The following is a 20,844-nucleotide window of genomic DNA, read 5'->3' as shown; positions in this document are numbered from 1 at the left end:
AATTTTTGAAGTGACATGAAGCCAACACAATCTTGATCAAGTTACTGTAAAAGCATTGTGAGCTGGGATCAAAGTACTTCCAAGCATAGACATGATAGATATAATTCTAGCAATAGAACTTAGCAAATGTGTTATAACATAAGAAGTAACTCAATCAAAGGATCATGAATAAAGTGCATTGAAAGCAACTGTTTGTTTATGAGCATAGAGAAAACATAGTGAAGTGGTACTCAGCTTGTCCTTTATGAAGGAGCAAAACATAAATGCCAGAACACCTTCAAAGTTCAAAGGATGACTAGATACAAGTAATTTAAGAAAAAAGCAATACCATAATCATGAATCAATCAATAATAAATTTTGGGACTATGCATATTATACTCAGAATGACAACTATGCTCTCTTAATTGGTGCATAAAACAAGAAGATGAAGACTCAATATAAAAGTAAAAGAAAAACTCTTTTCAGAGGAAGCAAGATTAAAAAGTTTTATAAACCTTCCAAAAAGTATGGTACTCATTAGCTTTGAGCTCTCATTACCCCTATTATAAGCATCTTGAATGGTTAAGGTTAATGTGAGTGCAAATATGAGCCATATGCTTGACAAATCACAAGTTGAAAATCTCATGCCCCTTGAATTCGAGTACCTAAACCTCATGCTACTCAATTTAGGTCCCAAATAAGTTCTTGTCATTGTAAGTATACATATCACCGAAAATCGCCAACGTGGTACCTCTTGCCCTATGATATAGGAGCATTCTCATACCAAAATCATAAGACAAACAGACAATGAGCATCTCAATAATCTTTTTATTTACTATGGGTATAGTTTTTTATTGAAAATGCTTCATAGAATGCTCACTATGGTTCACTGTAAATTTCCACCATGAATGATGCATGGCTTAGATTAGTGGCCCAGGCGTTTCTCTAACACATATACAAACTCCATGGACTTACAAGTTTCCATTTTATTTCGCACCACTAGGCATCCATAAATAAAAGAACATGACATCAACTAAATATGAATAAGTGCAATGTTGAAAGGTTCCCCATGAAAGCATGGTTGTGCTAACTCCCAACTTGCAATTTGCAAACATATAAACTTCATAAAATGGTCACGTTGATCAAGTTTATTAAGTGTAAGAAAGTAAATAGGCCATCAAGTTCGCGAGAGCTTTACTAACTAATTTTCTCATACCAAAATTTAATTTAGAAGATAAATAAAAACATGATGAATATAGTTGGAATAGCAATAATGCTAGTAGGTAGATATGGTGGACACAATTGGAAAACTTTGGTTATTGGTTGTTGGATGCACGAGTAGAGATCATACTCAGTAAAAGTGAAGGCTAGCAAAAAACTGAGAGCGACCAACTAAGAGAGCAATAATGGCCATAATCATGCATAGCGAAAAAACATTAAACATAAAATGATATTACAAATCAAAACCTAAATGATCATAGAGGATTTAGTTGACTTGTTATTGTTATAGCATGGTATAAGCATGTGCCAAGTCAACCCAATAAAGCATCAAAGAAGCATCTTCTAAGTTTGACCAAGTTTATACAAAAAAATGTGGATATCTGCGATATCAAATGGATATTTTGAGAAACTACAATTTCTGGTGAATCTATTTATATTGATTTGGTGTTGTGAATGTTTATATTTTTACGTATAAATTTGATCAAAGCTAAAATATGTTGACTTTTAACTAAATTTTAGATGCCTTACGTTTTTAGGGACGGAGGAAGTATATAGATACATAGACAAATCACTCACGTCCTGCTTAATCTACATTTAATTTTTTCGCATTATAATGCTGAGAAGGCTAATTCTTCGTGAGAAAGAAAGAAGGGGGCGGAAGGGCCCACAAGGCAGAAACTGGCTGCACTAGAACTCAGACACAACGCAACTGCGGGTTCTCTCCTCCCCTTCTCCCTCCGCCGACGAAAATGTTGGCGGCTCGCCGTCACACGACCTCCGCACCACTCCTCCGCCGCCTCTCCGCCCAGCCCAAATCTAAGGCACAACCCCCTCCGCCACCGCTGACGCCGTCTGATGAGGGCGTGGGGGCATGGGCCCGTCGCGCGGCCGCGCTCTCGCTGCTGGGGCTCACCGGCGCCGTCGCCGCCAGCGCCGTCGGAGACCTTTCCGTTTTCCTCTCCTGCTCCAGGTACAAACCCAAACCTACGCCTCCCATTTCTCGCCGTCCTCTACACTTCGTGTGTAACTTCCCTTGATCGGCAAGATAAACCTAAGATCACCACTTCCTGGGTGGATTTGTTTACCTGTTCTTTGTATTCACATGTTTGTATCTCTCCGCTGCGTGTAGTTCTTAATCTATATGTAGCACGTGGACGATGAGTCTGTTTCTGTTGAATTTGTAGGATGCGTGCTCCTGCTGCTAATGTTGATTTCTGCTCCTTGTGTACTCAAATATTTTGTTTTCCAGAAGAGATGTATCGCCAGGGCTAACTCTTTTTTCTACTCTTGTTGCAGACAGGCAATGGAGAAGGCTACCCAGAACCAGCACATAGTGTCTGCAATGGGCGAGCCCATCACACGGGGTCCCTGGTACAGCGCTTCCATTGCTGTAAACCATGCGGGGCATTCCGTCTCCTGCACTCTCCCGGTGCTGGGGCCCCAAGGAGAGGGGCTTCTTAAGTTCAAGGCGGTTCGACTTGGAGGTGCGTGCCATAGACATCACAATTGTGTTCAAGTCCTTACATTCCTTACTAAGCATAGATGGATAAGATATCTCATTATTCAGATACCAAGAAAACAAAGCCTACTAATAAATAGCATAATTAATTGTTTTGAAAAAACCCTAATGTTCTAAGCTGATAAGTCATGTTGCATGTGCTGCTTGTTTCTCTATGGCTGCATGCAACGTCCACACTAATAAGCACCATGTTACGAGGTAGAAATCTAATCAATTCTTATTGGAAAGAGACAGTAGTGGCCTTGTACTATATATGGAAAATATAGTTTTGGTAGTGGCCTTGTATTGAAAGACGGAGGGAGTATTATGCTAAGAGCTATCACGATAAGTATTGAATCTACTTGTCAGTTAAGCACCATTTTCAAAGAATGAACAAACTAATCCTAATATCATAAATGGACAAAAGACATAATTGAAATTTGAAATATCTTTCTCACAGCAATCACCTATTTACATGAATTGTTAAAGATAACATTTTTTGTAGGTTGTAAACCTTAGAATTAAATAATTGAATTCCAATATTTGCTTACAAATTGTCGCATGTAGTCCTATTGTGTACTAGTTTTCTTGTGAACATACCAATCACCAATCTGCGTTCCCTTGATTTTGTTAAGATGAACACAGCTTGTAATACAATGAGGCCAAGGGGCCAGTATAAGTACAAGTACAGGTGAATGCCAAAAGGGCAGAAACGAAAAGCCAAGAGGCAGAAATAGAAAGCCAGCAGGTAGCAAACGTAAAGCCAACAGGCAGCTATTAATACAGCACTAACACCCCCCTCAAACTCATGACGGATCCACGACACTGAGTTTGGAGAGGTAAAACCTGTGTTGAGCTCGAGTTTGTGCCTTTGTGAAGAAATCAGCCAGCTGAACCTCTGAAGGCACATACCGAAGAGCAACAATCTGGTTCTGCACCTGTGAACGCATATAGGAAGCATCAACCCCAATATGTTTGGTGAGCTCATGCTTCACAGGGTCTCGAGCAATGCTTATAGCACCTGCACCGTCTGATAGAAGAGGAGTGGGTGCTGAAATCGAAACACAAAAATCCTCAAGTAACCATCGTAGCCAAGTGACCTCGGCTGTCAATAAAGCCATAGCCTGCAACTCAGCCTCAACTCTTGAACGGGAAACCGCGGTCTGATTTTAAGTCTTCCATGCGATGAGAGAACCACCCAAAAAGACACAGTAGGCAGAAAGAGATCGGCGATCAGAGAGATCATAGGCCCAAGTCGCATCAGAGTAAGTCTGGAGCTCTAAAGGACTAGAGCGTGGAAAGAAGAGACAGCGAGTGATGGTCCCACGAAGATAACGGAGAACACGAAGAAGGTGGCTATAGTGAAGTTGGGTGGGAGCAGAGACAAATTGACTTAGAATATGCACAGGATAGGAAATATCAGGACGAGTGACACCAAGATAGACAAGACTCCCTACAAGATGCCTGCAGCGCGTGGGGTCCGCAAGCGTGGCAACGACAAAACCATAGCGATCAGGAGGCTTAATAGTGCGCCGATCACGAAGATAATACAGAGAAGGAAGCAGCGAAGAAGATGGATTGTTAGAAGAACCGTCAAGTCGTGGACGCCGAGTATAATAAAGAGGAAAAGATGGAACAATCGATGGTGGTGGTTGTGGTGGAGAAGCTGATGGTGGTGGCGGTGAAGAAGCCGGTGACGTCGGTGGAGAAGCCGGTGGTGTCGGTGGAGAAGCATGTGGGGTAGGAGGTGCATATGGTGGTGGTAGGTGTAGTGTGGAGACAGGACTATCTGGAAAAGTCAGGAAAGAAATCGGCTCGGCGAAAGAGGTCGACGTAGAGCCATAAGACACATTAGAATAGAAAGGATGCGACTCATCAAAAGTCACATCCCGAGAAATGCGTATCCATCTGATCAACAGGATCCCAACATCGATACCCCTTATGCTCACCAGTGTAACCAAGGAGCACACACTGCGCTGATTGTGCTGTCAGCTTAGTGCGCTCACGTGGTGCCAACAAGACGTAGCACACACAACCAAAAAGCCTATGCTTAGAATAGTCTCCAGGCTCCCCATAAAGATGCTCAATTGGAATAACTCCCTGAAGGGCAGTGGAGGGTTGAAGATAAATAGATGAGCAGCTGTAGACACCGCTTCTGCCCAAAAATGTGGTGGAACAGCAGATGCTATCATAAGCGCATGAGCAGTCTCAAGAAGATGACGATGCTTGTGCTCAGCCACACCGTTCTGAGCATGAGCACCGGGACAAGAAAATTGAGAGCGATTGCCCTGCTCAGCCAGAAAACCACGTAGATGGCCTGACAAATACTCTCCAGCAGTCGGCACGGAAAACACGAATAGGGAGATCGTACTGGGTGAGGACCATGGTAGCAAACCTCATATAAATGGAGAGAACCTCACTATGAGAAGACATAAAGTATATCCAAGTGTAGCGGGAATAATCATCTATAAAAATAATATAATACCGATGTTGTGACACAGACTCACTAGTGGGATATGTTAGTTGTATCTGCTTGCCAAGCTTACAACCCATACAATCTGAGGATACATCACCAATCAAAGATCCTAAAAGACCACGACGAACTAAAGATGATAGATGCGACCCACATAGATGACCCAAATGGTGGTGCCACTGAGCAAACGATGACGTGGATGATGCCGCTGATGCAGCGGAGGTGGTGACGGAGAGACCGGCAGAGGCAGCGGAAGGAAGATGAAGCCAGTCAAGCTCCCAAAGGCGCTGTGAATTACGGTGGCGGGGGCCAGTACCCACCAGAGTTCCCGTACGTCGATCCTGAACACAACAAGAGTCAGAATCTAGAATAACACGACAACCATGGTCAGTAAGCTGTCCAGCGGACATGAGCTGCATGGTTAGTTTTGGAACATAGGAGACATTAGGTACAGTAAAAGAGGATGTACAAAGAGTTCCTAGTCCTGTGACAGAAAGGGGGGTGCCATCGGCAGTTTGAACAGGACTAAGTGATGTAAGACTGGTGGAATCAGAAGTCATGTGAAAAGAAGCTCCGGAATCTAAAATCCATGGTGATATACCTGAAGGTGGAGGGGTAGGAGGTGGTGGTGTCTCAACACGGGAAGACTGAGCAGCAGAGCCATCAAAACCTGTTGGTGCAGATGCGGTAAGGCGGCGAAGTAACATGAGAAGCTCCAGACCCCGCGGGACTATTCTGAGTAGAACTCGAAGAGGAGGAGCCTCCAGTGCCACTCTTACGACGAGCATTAGCCTTCTTCCTCTTCACAATCCTCAAAAAGGTGTCCCGTGCGATGACAGTATCCACATGGTCGTTGATTATCAGTAGATGTATGTACTGATGAAGAAGGCACAGCTCGAGCAGGTGGTGTATGAACCGCCAAAACTGATGAAGGATGTGGCAACAAACCTGCACCACGAAGCCGAATCTCCTCTGTGCGGACCGCAGCAAGAGCCTCCAAAAATGACACACGAGGGTGGCGAGCCAACAACCCAGATCTGGTCTGCTCATACTCAGCTCGAAGACGGGTCAAGAAGTCGTAGAGGCGGAAAAGCTCGAAGCTGGAGCGTTGACGCTCACAACACTGGCAGGTGCCACAAACATCTGGTCCCAAAGAGTCAAGCTGATGCCACAGCTCAGATATCTGAGCATAGGACTCATCAACGGCGAGATCACCCTGCTTGAGTATATGTTCTTGACGCACAAGCGCTAGGTACAAAGAGTCACCAGCAGTCTCATGAAGGGCACGAAGATGTGTCCACATCAGGTGAGCAGATGCCCGGCCAAGTAAATCAGCAGAAAACCGTGGCAGCATGCTCTCAACCAGTATAGCGGAGGCACGAGCATCCTCATCAACCCAGTGCTTGTAGACCTTAAATTGCGACTCATAAAACTCCTCTGCATCAGCAAATTTGTTGGCCGCTATTTGCTGGGCAGACGCATCAGCACCTTGTGGGATGTGAGGCGGAACAGGGCGCACCTTGTGGGATGTGAGGCGGAACAGGGCGAATAGGACAAGGTGGACAAGGAATTTCGCCCGTCAAAAATTCCCAGATGCGCTGAACCCATTCCGGTAATTGAGACCATCAAAGAGCACAGGGCAGCGAGGAACAGACATAGCTCCTAGCACTCAAGCAAGGAGCCAGCAAGATGAAACACGTAGGAGGGATCGGACAACTGCAGTCAGAAGGGCCACCTTGCAAACGTGATGCAACAGGTGACGAAGTCCAGCCAGGGCGATGTCGATTGAGACCAGCTGGTGGCGGCCAGGGGATCGTCGGAGCGGCGACCAGTGGCGAATCTAGGATTTTACGGTGGGGCAACTAGATACAATCTTTTTTCGATACCACAAAAATAACCTTCAATAGTATGGGTATAAAATTTGCTATAAGAACAACATAAATATATTTATAAGGTCTCACAAGCAGCATAGAATTAAATGGTTACATATAAATATCTGAAATATTTGTATAGTAATATTACATGAGTGCAATAATTAAAAAAAAAACTTCTTCCTCTTCTCGGGATAACACTTTTTCATAGCCATGAAAGTCTCAATTATATCATCATCTTTTACCTTGGAAAAAAATATCTCGCTCAATCAGCCAGATTGTACGACTACAATGAATCCATTTCTTGTATCATGAATCAATGTTCTAGTTTTGCGGTGCAATAAGAATAAGCTAATCAAATTTCCAACTTGAGACTTGATAGTTGAGAGACGTAAAGAGCAAGACCTGATTAGAGAATCACCAATCAAATACTTGCGTAAGCAGCCGGCCGGCCGGCCGTGCGTATGCGCGCGAGGTGCGACTGTGGTGATCCCTTGCTCTCCTCTGCTCTCTGCTAATTTCAAGGTTCGGGAAAGCGGAAAAAAGCGTCGCTTATGCGCGCTAAAGCGCAATGCGGAGGCCTTCCGCATCGATTGCATAAGCGCTTAAGCAGAAAAAAGCAGAAAAAAGAGGGGAAAAGCGCCGCTTATGCACGCTGAAGCGCTAACCGGAAGACGACCGCACCGATTACGCATAACGCTTTCTTGAACCTTGGCTAATTTGCAGCACTGCATGCTCGCTCGCCGCTTCCGATTGTGTTCCCTTGCTTGATCCAATCAGAACACAAACTACCTGCGATCAGAAGTTTGGAACTGCATTATCGGGGCTAGGGCAGGTTTGGGGATCGCCAGGACGGCCGCCCCGATTATTGAGAGAAGATAGGAACAGATATGGACTATCAACGACTGTACGTGGTCTTTTACTTCTTGGGCTGCCTCTAGAGATGTTTTTTTTTCTCAAATATATTTTATATAGTAGGGCTATTGGGCCAAATTCTTAAGGTGGTCCTAGCCCCACCCTTCCACCCTGTTGGACCCACCCATGGCGGCGACCCTGGCAGAAGAAAGGCCTGCGTTGAACTTAGGGGCACAGCCAGAGGAAAGTTGGTGGTGGGACTGCGTTAGAGTGGAGGACAAGATCGATCTCCATCATGCAGGAGGAGAGAAGTGATCGGAAAAAATCCTAGCTCGATACCATACCATGTAAAGATGAACACAGCTTGTAATACAATGAGGCCAAGGGGCCAGTATAAGTACAAGTACAGGTGAATGCCAAAAGGGCAGAAAGGAAAAGCCAAGATGCAGAAATAGAAAGCCAGCAGGCAGCAAACGTAAAGCCAACATGCAGCTATTAATACAGCACTAACAGATTTTAGCTTTAAATCGAATTGGTTGGTTTGCCTCCTCTGGAAAAGAAAGTGAGAAGTCTTTAACTGATGCATGTTTTGTACATTTAACATTTGGACAGAGGATAACTGCTCAAATATTTATTTCACTTTCTTACTTTGTTTGTTAGATGTGGCAGGAATTGTTATTACGAGAGCTGAAGAAAGGACCTCTCAGTACACATTTTGGTAGACTTAGTCGATTGATTGTGGTCTATAAGCCACCCCTTACCTTTAACAACGTCTATTCGCCCATTCACCTAATATCATTTATAGTAGTATAAACTCAGGCTGATTAACTACTAGCTTGTAATGAATAGCATATAGGCTCTTTTCAAAAGGAGGGTGAAAACTATGTTTATAGCCAGGCTAATTGATTATGTAGTTTGGTTTATGATTAGGCTTATGTGGGCACAACCGCACAACTAAAATCCATAGTTTGTAACATGATGAAGTAGGGACAAGATCAAAACATCGACCTGAAAGCAAACTGTATGAAATGTGGCCACGAGTAAAAACTTTGGGTTGTACACGGTCTGAGAGGGAATTGTCCATTCACACTTATCTATCATCAATCTCGTAGTGCTATGGATAGGGACTCAGGGGAGCCCGATACTCATGATCCAGCGGTTGTATCTTCACAATATTTAACAGTGCAAAAGAAAGATGAAAAACTTTCAAATATTTGTGATTTGAGAAATATGTTTGAATACTGTAACTGTTGTAGCCGTTGTCAGGTACGAAGGTTGTAGGGTGGGTTACTTGGTAGATGTGAGGGTCGTTGGTGTGTAGGTGCTAGTCCAACTGAGCAGTACATTTGGCAAACTATTGTGATATCATGGTGCTAGTCCAACTAAATAAAATTTGAGACTGCAACAAGAATGAAAACTAGTATGACAACTTAACTACATTAGTGATCAAAATACTCACATATGAGCAGCACCTCAAGCTACAGAGCGAGGCAAGGCACATTCTTGGTGTTGTACCACAAAGCGGATATGCTCTGCCTGTGTTGCGGTTTGACCAACTTGTCCCTCGGAGATAAAATACCGCTCTCCTTTATGTAGCATTGCATCTTTGTGGACCATGCCATTGATGCCATATCATTGATGTGGCATATGTGTTTCATGGTATGACGTCATGCCTAGTTGAAATAACTGGACACCGCTGGTCCGACCGGAATAAACCAGAACCAGCACCTGGTATGTTATGGCAGATGGACTGGAGAAGGAAGTGAACCGGGAAAAAATCCAGTTGAACCGCCAGTTTTGCTCGAAACCGTAACAAACCGGAAGGTGGTCTTAACGGTGATAGAAATTTCTGATAGTCTGCAGCGTTGAAATTAAATGCTGGATGAGGGATACGAAACGCGGTCGTGTGGCTCAACTGGTGACTTTGTCCCCAACGCACTACCCGTCTTATCACAACTACTTTGTAAGTTTGTTGTTCATAGGAAGTTAGCCTAGTTGACTACTTAATTTCTCTATGACACTACTAAATATAATTCTATTTCTTTATTACGGTCCACCTATTAAACCGAATGAACCAGCAGCCGGACCAGTGAACCAGTGGACTGACAGCCTGACCTGTTCATTCACTGGTCTGTCTTTAAAACTATGCGTCATGTGCGTGCTTAGTCTTGCGAATAGCTTTGACTTCTGTTGGTATGTGACTATCGTGGATGGATTACTATAGAGTAGTTCAGTTACCATATAAGTATATCTCATCTTGGCTTGAGTATCATCGCCATCAGTAATTTTAGCACAACAGATCACAGGATAAATTGCTTGGTGTTGATAGCTTTCATTTGGAAAGTTGGACATGATAATTCTGGATGAATGGTAATTAATCAATGTTTAACTGTCAATAATCAAATATATACCTAGTGTCAAAAAAATAATCCAATATATACTGAGTGTCAAAAAAATAATCAAATATATACCATCTATATTTGTGCGTATTACCAACTTGTATTAACACTGTTTTGAAAGTTTTGTTAGAATTATAAATATATAGCTAAAATGGCAATATCTACACCAGTATCACATCAGTTGGTGATATGACTTGAGTCATTGATTCGAGGTTGTATATTTTGTCGCCTGCTCTGTGATCTCACTTGCAATTTCTGTCATGTTATAATAGAATAGCTGACATGAGTAACTTAGTATTATGCATTTAATTCCTTGTTTTGTCACTATTGATTTACATCGAGTTATGGCTCATTTTTATATGTTGAATCCCATTGCTGGAATTGTATAAGTTGATTATTTGATTCTTCTAGACAACAGAATATTTCCAATGTTATTCTGCCCCTGCCAGGTCTAGTCATGACTTCAGTTAAGCTTGTGAGTTTGCAGGAGTACCATTTATGTTATTTTGTACTAGAGTGGATGCGGTTGGATTGGATTGACTATTTTATTTGGGTTCCAGCTTGCCAATTTGTGAGCAAGTTCTTACAAAGCTGGTTCAAACCCATGGATATCTTTTTTGTGGACAACCTAAACAGTGCTAGAAAATAACAAAGAAAAATAGAACAATAGATTTAGTATGAAGAGAGCTTTGCGATAATTTCGTTTTATAGACCAAAGATTCAAGTGAGCGGGACTTGTGCAGTGCTAGAAAATAACAAGAAAAATTGAAAAATAGATTTAGTATGAAGAGAGATTTGGGGTAATTTCGTTGTATGAACCAGTGGTTCAAGTGAACTGGACTTGGGCTCATAGTACCCCATAGCTTTGTTTGGATGGGCAATATTGCAGTGGAATCTAGCAGGTTAGTTTTTTTCCAAGAAAATGCAGAAAGCCTTTGTGTTTCATTTTATTGAAAAGAGAGAGTTTTACAAGCCTCCTAGAAGGTAAGGAAGCAAGAAATACAACTCAGTGAACGCCCCAGGTCTGCGGCAGAAGCATCTCAGACGGGGGGCGCCGACTCTAGCCCAAAGCGCAGATTCATCTTTGATACGCGAGACGACTGCGTCAACAGTGTTAGGGTAATAGACTTGTTGTATTACCAGGGGGCCAAAGGCCACAATATATTGTGCCTAGCACAGGTGCAAATTTGCAGGAAGCCCCCTAACATATGGGGAAAATACAATATACAAATATATACATCTAACACCCCCCTCAAACTCATGATGGATCCACAACACTGAGTTGAAGAGTAAGAAGTTATGCTGCGCTCGGGTTTGTGCCTTTGTAAAGAAATCCGCCAACTGCAAATCTGAAGGCACATAATGAAGCGCAACAACCTGAGCCTGCACCTGAGCACGTGTATAAAAAGCATCAACACCAATATGCTTGGTAAGCTCATGCTTGACCGGATCACGTGCAATAATGATAGCACCTGTACTGTCAGACAAAAGTGGAGTGGCTGTCGTAACAGAGACCCCAAAATCTGGAAGCAACCACCGTAACCAGGTCACCTCAGCAATCAACAAAGCCATAGGCCGCAGCTCAGCCTCAACACTTGAACGGGAAACCGATACCTGTTTTTTCGTCTTTCAAGCAACAAGCGAACAACCAAGAAACACACAGTAAGCAGAAAGTGAACGACGGTCCGTAGGATCACTCGCCCACGTGGCATCCGAGTAGCACTGGAGCTGGAGAGAGCTGGAACTAGGAAAGAAAAGGCGACGAGTGATCGTGCCACGAAGATAACGAAGAAACACGGAGGAGATGACTGTAGTGAACGGTGGTAGGAGCTGAGGCAAACTGACTCAGAATATGAACAGGATAAGAGATATCAGAACGAGTGGCAGCAAGATAAACAAGACTCCTAACAAGATGGCGATAACGTGTCGGATCAGGAAGAGGATCACCATCAGTAGGACGAAGCTTAACATTAAGCTCCATAGGAGTCTCAACAGTGCGCTCATCCCCAAGAGCAGCACGAGTAAGAAGATCCTGAATATACTTTTCCTGAGATATAGAAAAACCATCTGAAGTGGAGGAGACCTCAATCCCAAGAAAGTAGCGAAGAGGACCAAGATCAGTCATAAGAAACTGATCACGAAGACGAGCCTTGACAAAGGTAATATACTCAGGATCATCACCAGTAATGATCATATCATCAACATAGAGAAGGAGAAGAGTGCGTCCACGAGGAGAAGTGTGAACAAATAGCGCTGGATCATGAAAACTAGGAGAAAAACCAGCAGCAGTCATCGCAGAGGCAAAGCGCTCAAACCAGGCACGAGGGGCCTGTTTCAGGCCATAAAGAGAGCGCCGAAGACGACAAACCATCCCATCGGGAACAGAATACCCAGGAGGAGGCTACGTGTAAACCTCCTCACTCAACTCGCCATTAAGAAAAGCGTTCTGAACATCAAGCTGGGACACAGACCAGCGTCGAACAGAAGCAACATCATGAAGAGTACGCACAGTGGTCATATGAGCCACAGGAGCAAAAGTCTCATCATAGTCACGGCCGTGCTCCTGCTGAAAACCACGAGCCACAAGACGCGCTTTATAGCGCTCAAGAGATCCATCAGAGCGGGTCTTAATTTTATAGACCCACTTACACGTGATAGGACGAACACCAGAAGGGGGAGAAACAAGATCCCAGGTGCCAGTGCGCTCAAGCGCAACGATCTCCTCAGCCATGGCAAGCTGCCATTCAGGATGACGCTCGGCATCCCGATAAGAATTCGGTTCGGAGACGATAGAGAGACCATACTGACTAGGAGAGTAACGGTCTGGAGCACGACGCTGACGAACAGGCCGTGAAGAGGGAAGCTCATCGGCGGAAGACGACTCATCAGAAGAAGAGGAAGAGAACAGCAGAGGAAGGGTCCGAAGCCGGAGAACGAGGAGAACTAGGGGAACTAGACGGAGGAGAGGATGGCGCCGAGGTCGAAGGGGGCGCATCAGAACTAAGAGGTCGAGGAGAAGGGACAACCATGAAAATGTGACATCAAATGTGACATCACGAGAGATGCGCATCTGACGACCAACGGGGTCCCAACAGCGAAAGCCCTTATGCTCATCACTGTATCCGAGAAAAACACACTCAACAGACTGAGCGGTCAGTTTGGTGCGTTCGCGAGGAGGGAGGAGGACATAGCAAACGCAACCAAATAAACGAAGAGTCGAGTAGTCTGGAGAACTACCAGAGAGACGCTCGAGAGGAATGCCACCTTGAAGGGCAGCAGAAGGCTGAATGTTAATGAGGTAAGTCGACGTAGCGATAGCCTCAGCCCAGAAATGTGGCGGAAGAGAGGAAGCAATCATCATAGTCTCAAGAATATGACGATGCTTACGCTCGGCGACACCATTTTGAGCATGCCCGCCGGGACACGAGAACTGAGCAAGGGTGCCCTGCTCAGCAAGGACACCACGTAGGTGCTGGGAGGTATACTCACCTGCAGAATCAGCACGAAACACACGAATGGGCGTGGAATACTGAGTACGAATCATGGCCGCAAAGCGCTGATAAATAGAGAGCACCTCACTGCGAGAGCGCATAAAAAACAACCAGGTGTACCGTGAAAAATCATCAATGAATAAAATATAGTATCGATGGCCCCCTTTTGAAGCAAAGGGAGCCGGACCCCAAACATCTGAATGAACTAAATCAAAAGGCCGCTGAGATACAGACACACTAGTAGGATAGGGAAGCTGAATCTGTTTGCCTAACCTACAACCCTGACAATTTAAAGACACATCTCCTGAGACAGACCCCAGAAGACCACGATGCACTAATGACGATAAACGGGAGGAGAACTGATGAAGTGTTAGCGGATGGAACGCGAAGCCAGACTAACTCCCATAGCCCTGGAGACTCAAGGCTGCGAGGGCCAGCTCCAACCAGGGCCTGTGTACGACGGTCAGCACAAGAATCAATGTCAAGAATGACGCGACAACCAGAATCAGTAAGCTGACTAGCAGAAAAAAGGTTCATCTTAAGACTAGGAACACGAGAAACGTCAGGAACAGAGAAAGAGGTAGTAGAGAGGGTGCCTCGACTGGAAACGGGAAGAGAGGTACCATCAGCCGTGATAACACGGACATGAGAAATAAGAGAGCGAAGAGCAGAAAAAATATAAGACGCAGAAGTCATATGAAAAGAAGCTCCAGAATCCAGATACCACGGGGATGATGTACCTGACTGTGTAGAAGATGGTGGTCGCGCGGTGCCAGAAGAGGTAGGCACAGAACCAGACGAGGAAGAGCCTGTAGCAGCGAGCAGACCACGAAGATCACAGATAATGTCCTGATCAGAGAGTGCAACTGTAGAAGATCCTGAAGAACCAGCCTGCTTCCGAGCATGAATGCTGGCGACGTGGCGGGATCCCTCTTCCAGCAGCTAGAGACATCGTGGCCAGGCTTGCCAAAGTAGGAGCAGGGAGGACGAGGAGGTGCTGTCATACCACGAGGCTGCTGAGGCTGACTTTGGCCCTGGACCGGAGGAGTAGAGAGTATCGGCGGTACTGAAGACCGCAACGAAGCCGACGGCACAGGAGGACCACGAGCAGACGACACAGGAGGACCACGAGCAGCAAGTACACCCCGGCCGCCGTTCCGTGAACGGGTCCTTGACGAGACAACAACGCCGACCTGCCTCTCCGGCGCAGAACCACGCCAGTCCCAGCCGCCTCCCTTGTGGCCGCATCTCCTGCGCCCTGCGCTCTTCTCCATGGCTGGACCACGATTGGACTCACCGGGGGGAACGAGTCCTTGATGCAAAGATCGTGTCGGCCTGCCCAGCATCATGCCAGCCCCTGTTGCCGCGCTTCACTTCAGGCCGTGTCTCCTACGTCCTGCACTCTTCGCCTTCTTGCCCGGTGAACCAATAGACTGATCGTTGGAATAAGGAAACCGATGACGGCCGATTGCCACGAAGACGAGTCTCCTCAGAGAGCGGAACACGACCACGAGCAAGCAGCTGGGCACGACGAGGCTCAAACTCCGTGCGGAGCCGCGACAAGAACTCAAATACGCGCTGAAACTCTAGATCCGCGCGCACAGTTAGACAGCAGGGACAGGTGGCACACACACCTGTACAAAGAGAATCAAGTTGACGCCAGATAGCAGCACTCTGAGTATAGAACTCATCAATAGTGGAATCACCCTGCTGAAGAGCATGCTCCTGGCGAACCACAGACAGATAAAGAGCGTCCCCAGACGGCTGATAACGCTGACGAAGAAAAGCCCACTGAGCAGCAACAGTGGGAAGACCCATGAACTCAGCAACATACTGAGGCAGAACACTGGAAGTGAGAACAACAGCAGCACGAGCATCCTCATCTATCCAGTGAGTGTAGTCAGTCAGATCCAGCCGGTACGTCGCAACAGCAGTAGAATACTCCTGGACCTTCCGGTCATACTCAGCCAGAGCAGTATCATCAACACTCTTGGCTGCATCCTTGACCCACTCTTGGCTGCATCCTTGACCTCCTGAGTAGCATCGGGCGCAAGGGCAACGAGCGTCGGTGCAATAGGTGTCGTAGGAGCAGTGGGGCGCGGCGGACAGGGGACCTTGCCAGAAAGCACACCCCAAAGACGAAGACAGCGCATGTGGACGCGCATAAAGATAGCGAAATCAGGAAAATTCGCGCCATCAAAAATCACCGGGCAGCGAGGAATTGCAAGATAGCCTGACAAGGAAGACATAGCTCTCTTTTTTTTTTATGGGACGAAACAGATCACGCGACGGGAGGGCGCACACGGAGACGGGAGGGCGCACGTGCGGAGGCAGACGGGGGCGCACGCGAAGACGGGAGGGCGCACGCGGAGGCAGACGGGGGCGGACGGCCGGGAGGCGGCGGCCGGGCGAACGGGCGGCGGGGGCCGGGCGGCGGGGCGAACGGGCGGCGGGGGCCGGGGGGGCGGGGCGAACGGGCGGCGGGGGAGAGGCGGCGGCCGGAGGCCGGGGCGGGCGGCGGTGGCAGTTGCGAGGAGAGGAGAGGAGCTAAACCTATTGCTCTGATACCGTGTTAGGGTAATAGACTTGTTGTATTACCAGGGGCCAAAGGCCACACTATATAGTACAAGTGCAAATATGCAGGAAGCCCCTAACATATGAGGAAAATACAATATACAATATATACATCTAACAGACAGAAGGTTGGGTGCCCTCGAAGACGCAGCCATCCCGCTGTTTCCAGATCATCCAGGGCGTCAGAAGTATGATGTAGGACAGGCCCTTGCGCATTGGTTTCGGCATCACAGGTTTGGCGCCGTGCCACCATTCAATCAGCAAGTTTTGTCGCTCCGGTGGTTGGCAGGGCACACGGAGCGTAGAACTTCATGCCAGACCTGGCGTGACAAGGGACAAGCCGTCAGCAGGTGCGGCATGGTTTCCAACTCCTGATCACAGAGGAGACACTGTGGGTGGTGTAGGAATCCTCTGAGTTGTAATCGTACTGGTGATCCGGGTGTTCAAACGGCCTGAGCAGGTTAGTTTTGGATCCTGTTTGTACACGGGATTGTACTAGGCCTATTAGTAGACCTCATCCGTGCATATTTAGTTTAGTCTCGCTTGTTTTTAGACTGTTGCATTCGGCCTGAACTGTCAAGGGCATTGATTTGTTAGAGCTATGGCTACCTACTAGCTCTCACCCAGGACTCTCTCTTTATGAGATTCACACTCACAGCTCTCTGTTTTGCACACATACACACACGGCTTCTACCAGTAGGAAGCTTTAATAGATGTCTCACTGATACAAGCTTGATTACATGGGAGGGGTGGTACCCCTATTTATACTTATACATGACCCTTTAGATTGTTGCCATGTGGCACAATCCAAACCCTACGCCATCTTTCTAGAATACTCTACAAGCTCTAGATATTTCATACTACTAAATATCTCACTCTAGAACATTCCAAATTCTAGATTTCTGTCTATATACCTTGGATACTTCATGCCTAAGCTAGCTCCTCCTACTAGCCAACTACATTGACAAGATTACTCCTAACAATCTCTCCCGTAATCTTGTCTTATCAACTATATCCCCTAATTCAGATTACATGGACCATGCACTTCATCTTGTGACCGCCTCGCACCGCCTCACGTCAAGCAACGACGTCACACCCTGCTTGTCAGCCTCACACTGACTCCATATAAGATGGCATCACACCACCGATTCGGTTTCACACCGACCTTCCATGTGCCCGTGGCATCACACCACTCTCGTCCTCACACCGACTCTTTCACTTGGCAATGACATCACACCACCGTCATTGGCTTCACACCAACTGTTCTACTGACAACGACATTACACCGTAGTGGTTGACCTCACACCAACGCACTCTACGACGATGGTATCACACCACCGCCTGTGCACACTCTCCAACAGTATCACACTGTTGGGCCACTTTCACCACCCCTCTCACAGGAGTGCTGGCTCATCGTCGTCACTCAGAGCCTTCGCAAAGAATGCTTTGTTTTTCTTTTCTGGGCACTCATAGGCATAATGTCCAAAATTAGGACAGTTGTAGCACTTCACCTCAGACTTATCACAAGCACGTCCACGGCCACGGCCTCGACATCCACCAAGCCTTCATCCTCGCGACGAGTTCTCAGCCTCGTGTCTTGCCTTCCATTCTGAACGGGTCAGCAGCAAGTGCTCCTCATCAACATCACCAGTTCCTCGTAGCCGCTCCTCGTGTGCTTTCAGTCGCCCAATGGCCTCTTCCATTGTCATGGTCTTGAGATCACCAAATTGTTCGATGGTTGAAACAATCTGGAGAAACTTGTTGGGGACAGCGTGGAGGAACTTCTTGACAGCATAAGTCTCCTCAAACTCCTCACCAAGTGCTCGGATCTAGCTGACGATGGTTGTCAACCGGGAGGCGAAGTTATCAATTGCTTCTGACTCCTTCATGCGCAGCCTCGAACTCTGTCTTGAGGGTTTGTACCTTGGCATCCTTCACACGCTCAGCACCCATGTGTATAATCTTCAGGGCCTCCCAAGTCTCCTTTGCTGTCTCTTTTCCATACACAAAGAAGAGCATGTCCTCTGGTATCCCTTGGTAAATGGCAGCCAACGCCATTTGATCCTTACTCTCCTCGGGGGCACCTTCGGATCTTTTGGCTCGACAACATCCCAAATTCTTTGGGCACGCATGTACACCTTCATCTTGATGGACCATGCCAAGTAGTTGCTCTTTGTGAGCATAGGGTACCGAATGGAAACAATCTCTCCATCCTTCTCCATATCTCACTCTAGGTAACACAACCTTGGCTCTGATGCCAATTGTTGGAGCTATGCTATCTACTAGCTCTCACCCAGGACTCTCTCTCTTTATGAGCTTCACACTCACAACTCTCTGTTTTGAGGTGCTTCACACACACATACACACAGGGCTTCTACTAGTAGGAAGCTTTATTAGATGTCTCACTGATACAAGCCTGATTACATGGGAGGGGTGATATCCCTATTTATACTTGTACATGACCCTTTAGGTTGTTGCCATGTGGCACAATCCAAACCCTACACCATATTTTCTAGAATACTCTACAACCTCTAGATATTTCATACTACTAAATATCTCACTCTGGAACATTTCTAATTCTAGATTCTGTCTACATGGATATTTCATGACTAAGCTAGCTCCTTCTACTAGCCAACTACATTGACAAGATTACTCCTAACATGATTGACTTCCAATTATCGCTACAAGCCTACAACCTACAAGAGAGAAACTTTCCAGAAGTAGGACTAGCATTTTTCTTTCATTATGATAAGTTTGTATGGTTTTATTTATGGGAATTCCACTACACAGCGGCTAGATCTGCGGTGGATAGATGAAGGGCACACCATTGGTTTTTAGGTACAAAATAGATATGCATTATTTCAGTGTTAAACTCTAAGATAACCCTAAATCAAGCATACCATGCTAGATTAATATTTCTAGGCAGGTTACTAAATAAAGACACTCATGATACTATAATAAAGACAACTGCATAATGGGTGAATAAGCTAAGGAAAAAGGATTGGTTGGCAAAGTTTGCACTTGGGTCTTGCTTGGCCTTTAGCTTTAGGTTTTAGCTGCATTGGGTCCATTTGGATTGGTATTGCAATAGCTGTTTTAGAAGATTTTTTATTGTATCCTATTCTTCTAGTGATATTAATTTCAGTAATGAATAGCTGTTTTTTTTTGAAGAGAAAGCCATAACAGGAATATTTACGGGTTGGCAAATATTTGTTAGTGAAGTTAATTTTACTTTTGAAATAAATTAAGTTGATTCCACACTTCCCTAGCACACGTCCAAGACTACTTGACTAGGACCATTTTATTATTGCAGCACTGTCCAGATTGACCTCTATGGTTGTTGATAAAGAATGTTGATACCTCTTTCTGTTTTATGCTTGAATTTTTTTTGGGACATCATGTGGATTCAGAAGCACCAGTGAATAACTAAAATAAGTTTTTATTAGGGACTGATGCGCACATTGAGTGATTGTGGATATTGATTTGACAGGACAACCTAATTCTTATATTGTCTTGCATCTTTTTCTTGCAGATGAATCTTGGTTTTCGTTTCTTAAGCACAGTGACTGGGAGATACTCATAATGGATGCGATCCTTGATGTTCGTACTAAAGATGGGAAGCATCGAACAATAAGGGTGGCAGTTCCCGACAACAAAGCAGCTCCACCACCAGCTGACTGCAGGGCATGCAAGTCACAGCCAACGCCACCGCCAACGCCAACGCCACCTCCATCTCAAGAGAAGTGAACTTCATGTGGAGACTTTCTTCGGTCTGGAGTCTGAACATAGCTAGCATGCAGTGATTATTTTTCTGTTACTCATCCCTGGTAGAACACATTGGACCAAGTAGGCAGGAGGCTCTTTTTTTTCTGAGAGGACAGGAAATTCTTTTCTGGTGTGCTGGCGAATGATACAACATATAATAGGTTAGACGAATGTTCACTAGGGAGGTCATATCTCTCAGAAACTAGATTTGCATTAGGATTGGTAGCAAGGAAAAGCTCATATTCTTTTGGAGGTTCATTATTCATGAAAACTACAGATAAAAGCGAGTTAACTATCCTATGTTCTCGCTGGTTGCAGTGTTGCAATACGGCTGTCAGTAGTACATGCTGATACTGCTGTAGTTGTTTCATATTGTTATTTGGTAATGGACAGTTTCAGTGTTAAAAAGGAAATCCATGAGCACGTTTGGTTAATAGCAGCTTTGCCAATTTGTTTGGTATGTTACACGTCTGCCATGTGTTGTCAAAGTTGTCGCGACTAAGCTTTTTTGTTTCTTGTCACGGTTTAGCAACAAGTTTGGCTACTCATTAAACACGCATGTATTGTTTTTGTTCTTCAAGGGCGTGTTTGATTGCTAACAAAACCTTTTCCGTATCCTGTGGACCAAAATTCGGCCGTTAAGAAGAGTCGCATCAAAATTTTGCACAACATGATGTTTAAAATATGCCAAAAGTTAGCTCGGGAGGAATGACCGATT

At 45.6% G+C, this 20,844-nt stretch overlaps 1 protein-coding gene across 1 annotated transcript; it reads left to right on the top strand.

The window, feature by feature from the left end:
• The first annotated feature begins 1,866 nt into the window (after positions 1-1,866).
• Positions 1,867-20,463, top strand: LOC127300751 (uncharacterized). The gene is made up of 3 exons (XM_051330915.2): positions 1,867-2,170; positions 2,497-2,684; positions 19,894-20,463. Exons 1-3 carry the CDS (start codon positions 1,950-1,952, stop codon positions 20,106-20,108), a joined length of 624 nt encoding a protein of 207 aa, XP_051186875.1. The 5' UTR covers positions 1,867-1,949; the 3' UTR covers positions 20,109-20,463.
• Positions 20,464-20,844: the final 381 nt, after the last annotated feature.

Source organism: Lolium perenne, chromosome 5 (genome assembly GCF_019359855.2).
Source record: "Lolium perenne isolate Kyuss_39 chromosome 5, Kyuss_2.0, whole genome shotgun sequence".
Classification (NCBI taxonomy): Eukaryota; Viridiplantae; Streptophyta; class Magnoliopsida; order Poales; family Poaceae; genus Lolium; species Lolium perenne.
This window is presented reverse-complemented; position numbering and strand designations above follow the sequence as displayed.

Excerpts from the sequence above, each read along its gene's own strand:
- LOC127300751 (XM_051330915.2), top strand. The coding sequence starts at position 1,950 with ATGTTGGCGGCTCGCCGTCACACGACCTCCGCACCACTCCTCCGCCGC. Across the intron at positions 2,171-2,496 it reads GTTTTCCTCTCCTGCTCCAG|ACAGGCAATGGAGAAGGCTA; the intron begins GTACAAACCCAA and ends CTCTTGTTGCAG. Across the intron at positions 2,685-19,893 it reads CAAGGCGGTTCGACTTGGAG|ATGAATCTTGGTTTTCGTTT; the intron begins GTGCGTGCCATA and ends TTTTTCTTGCAG.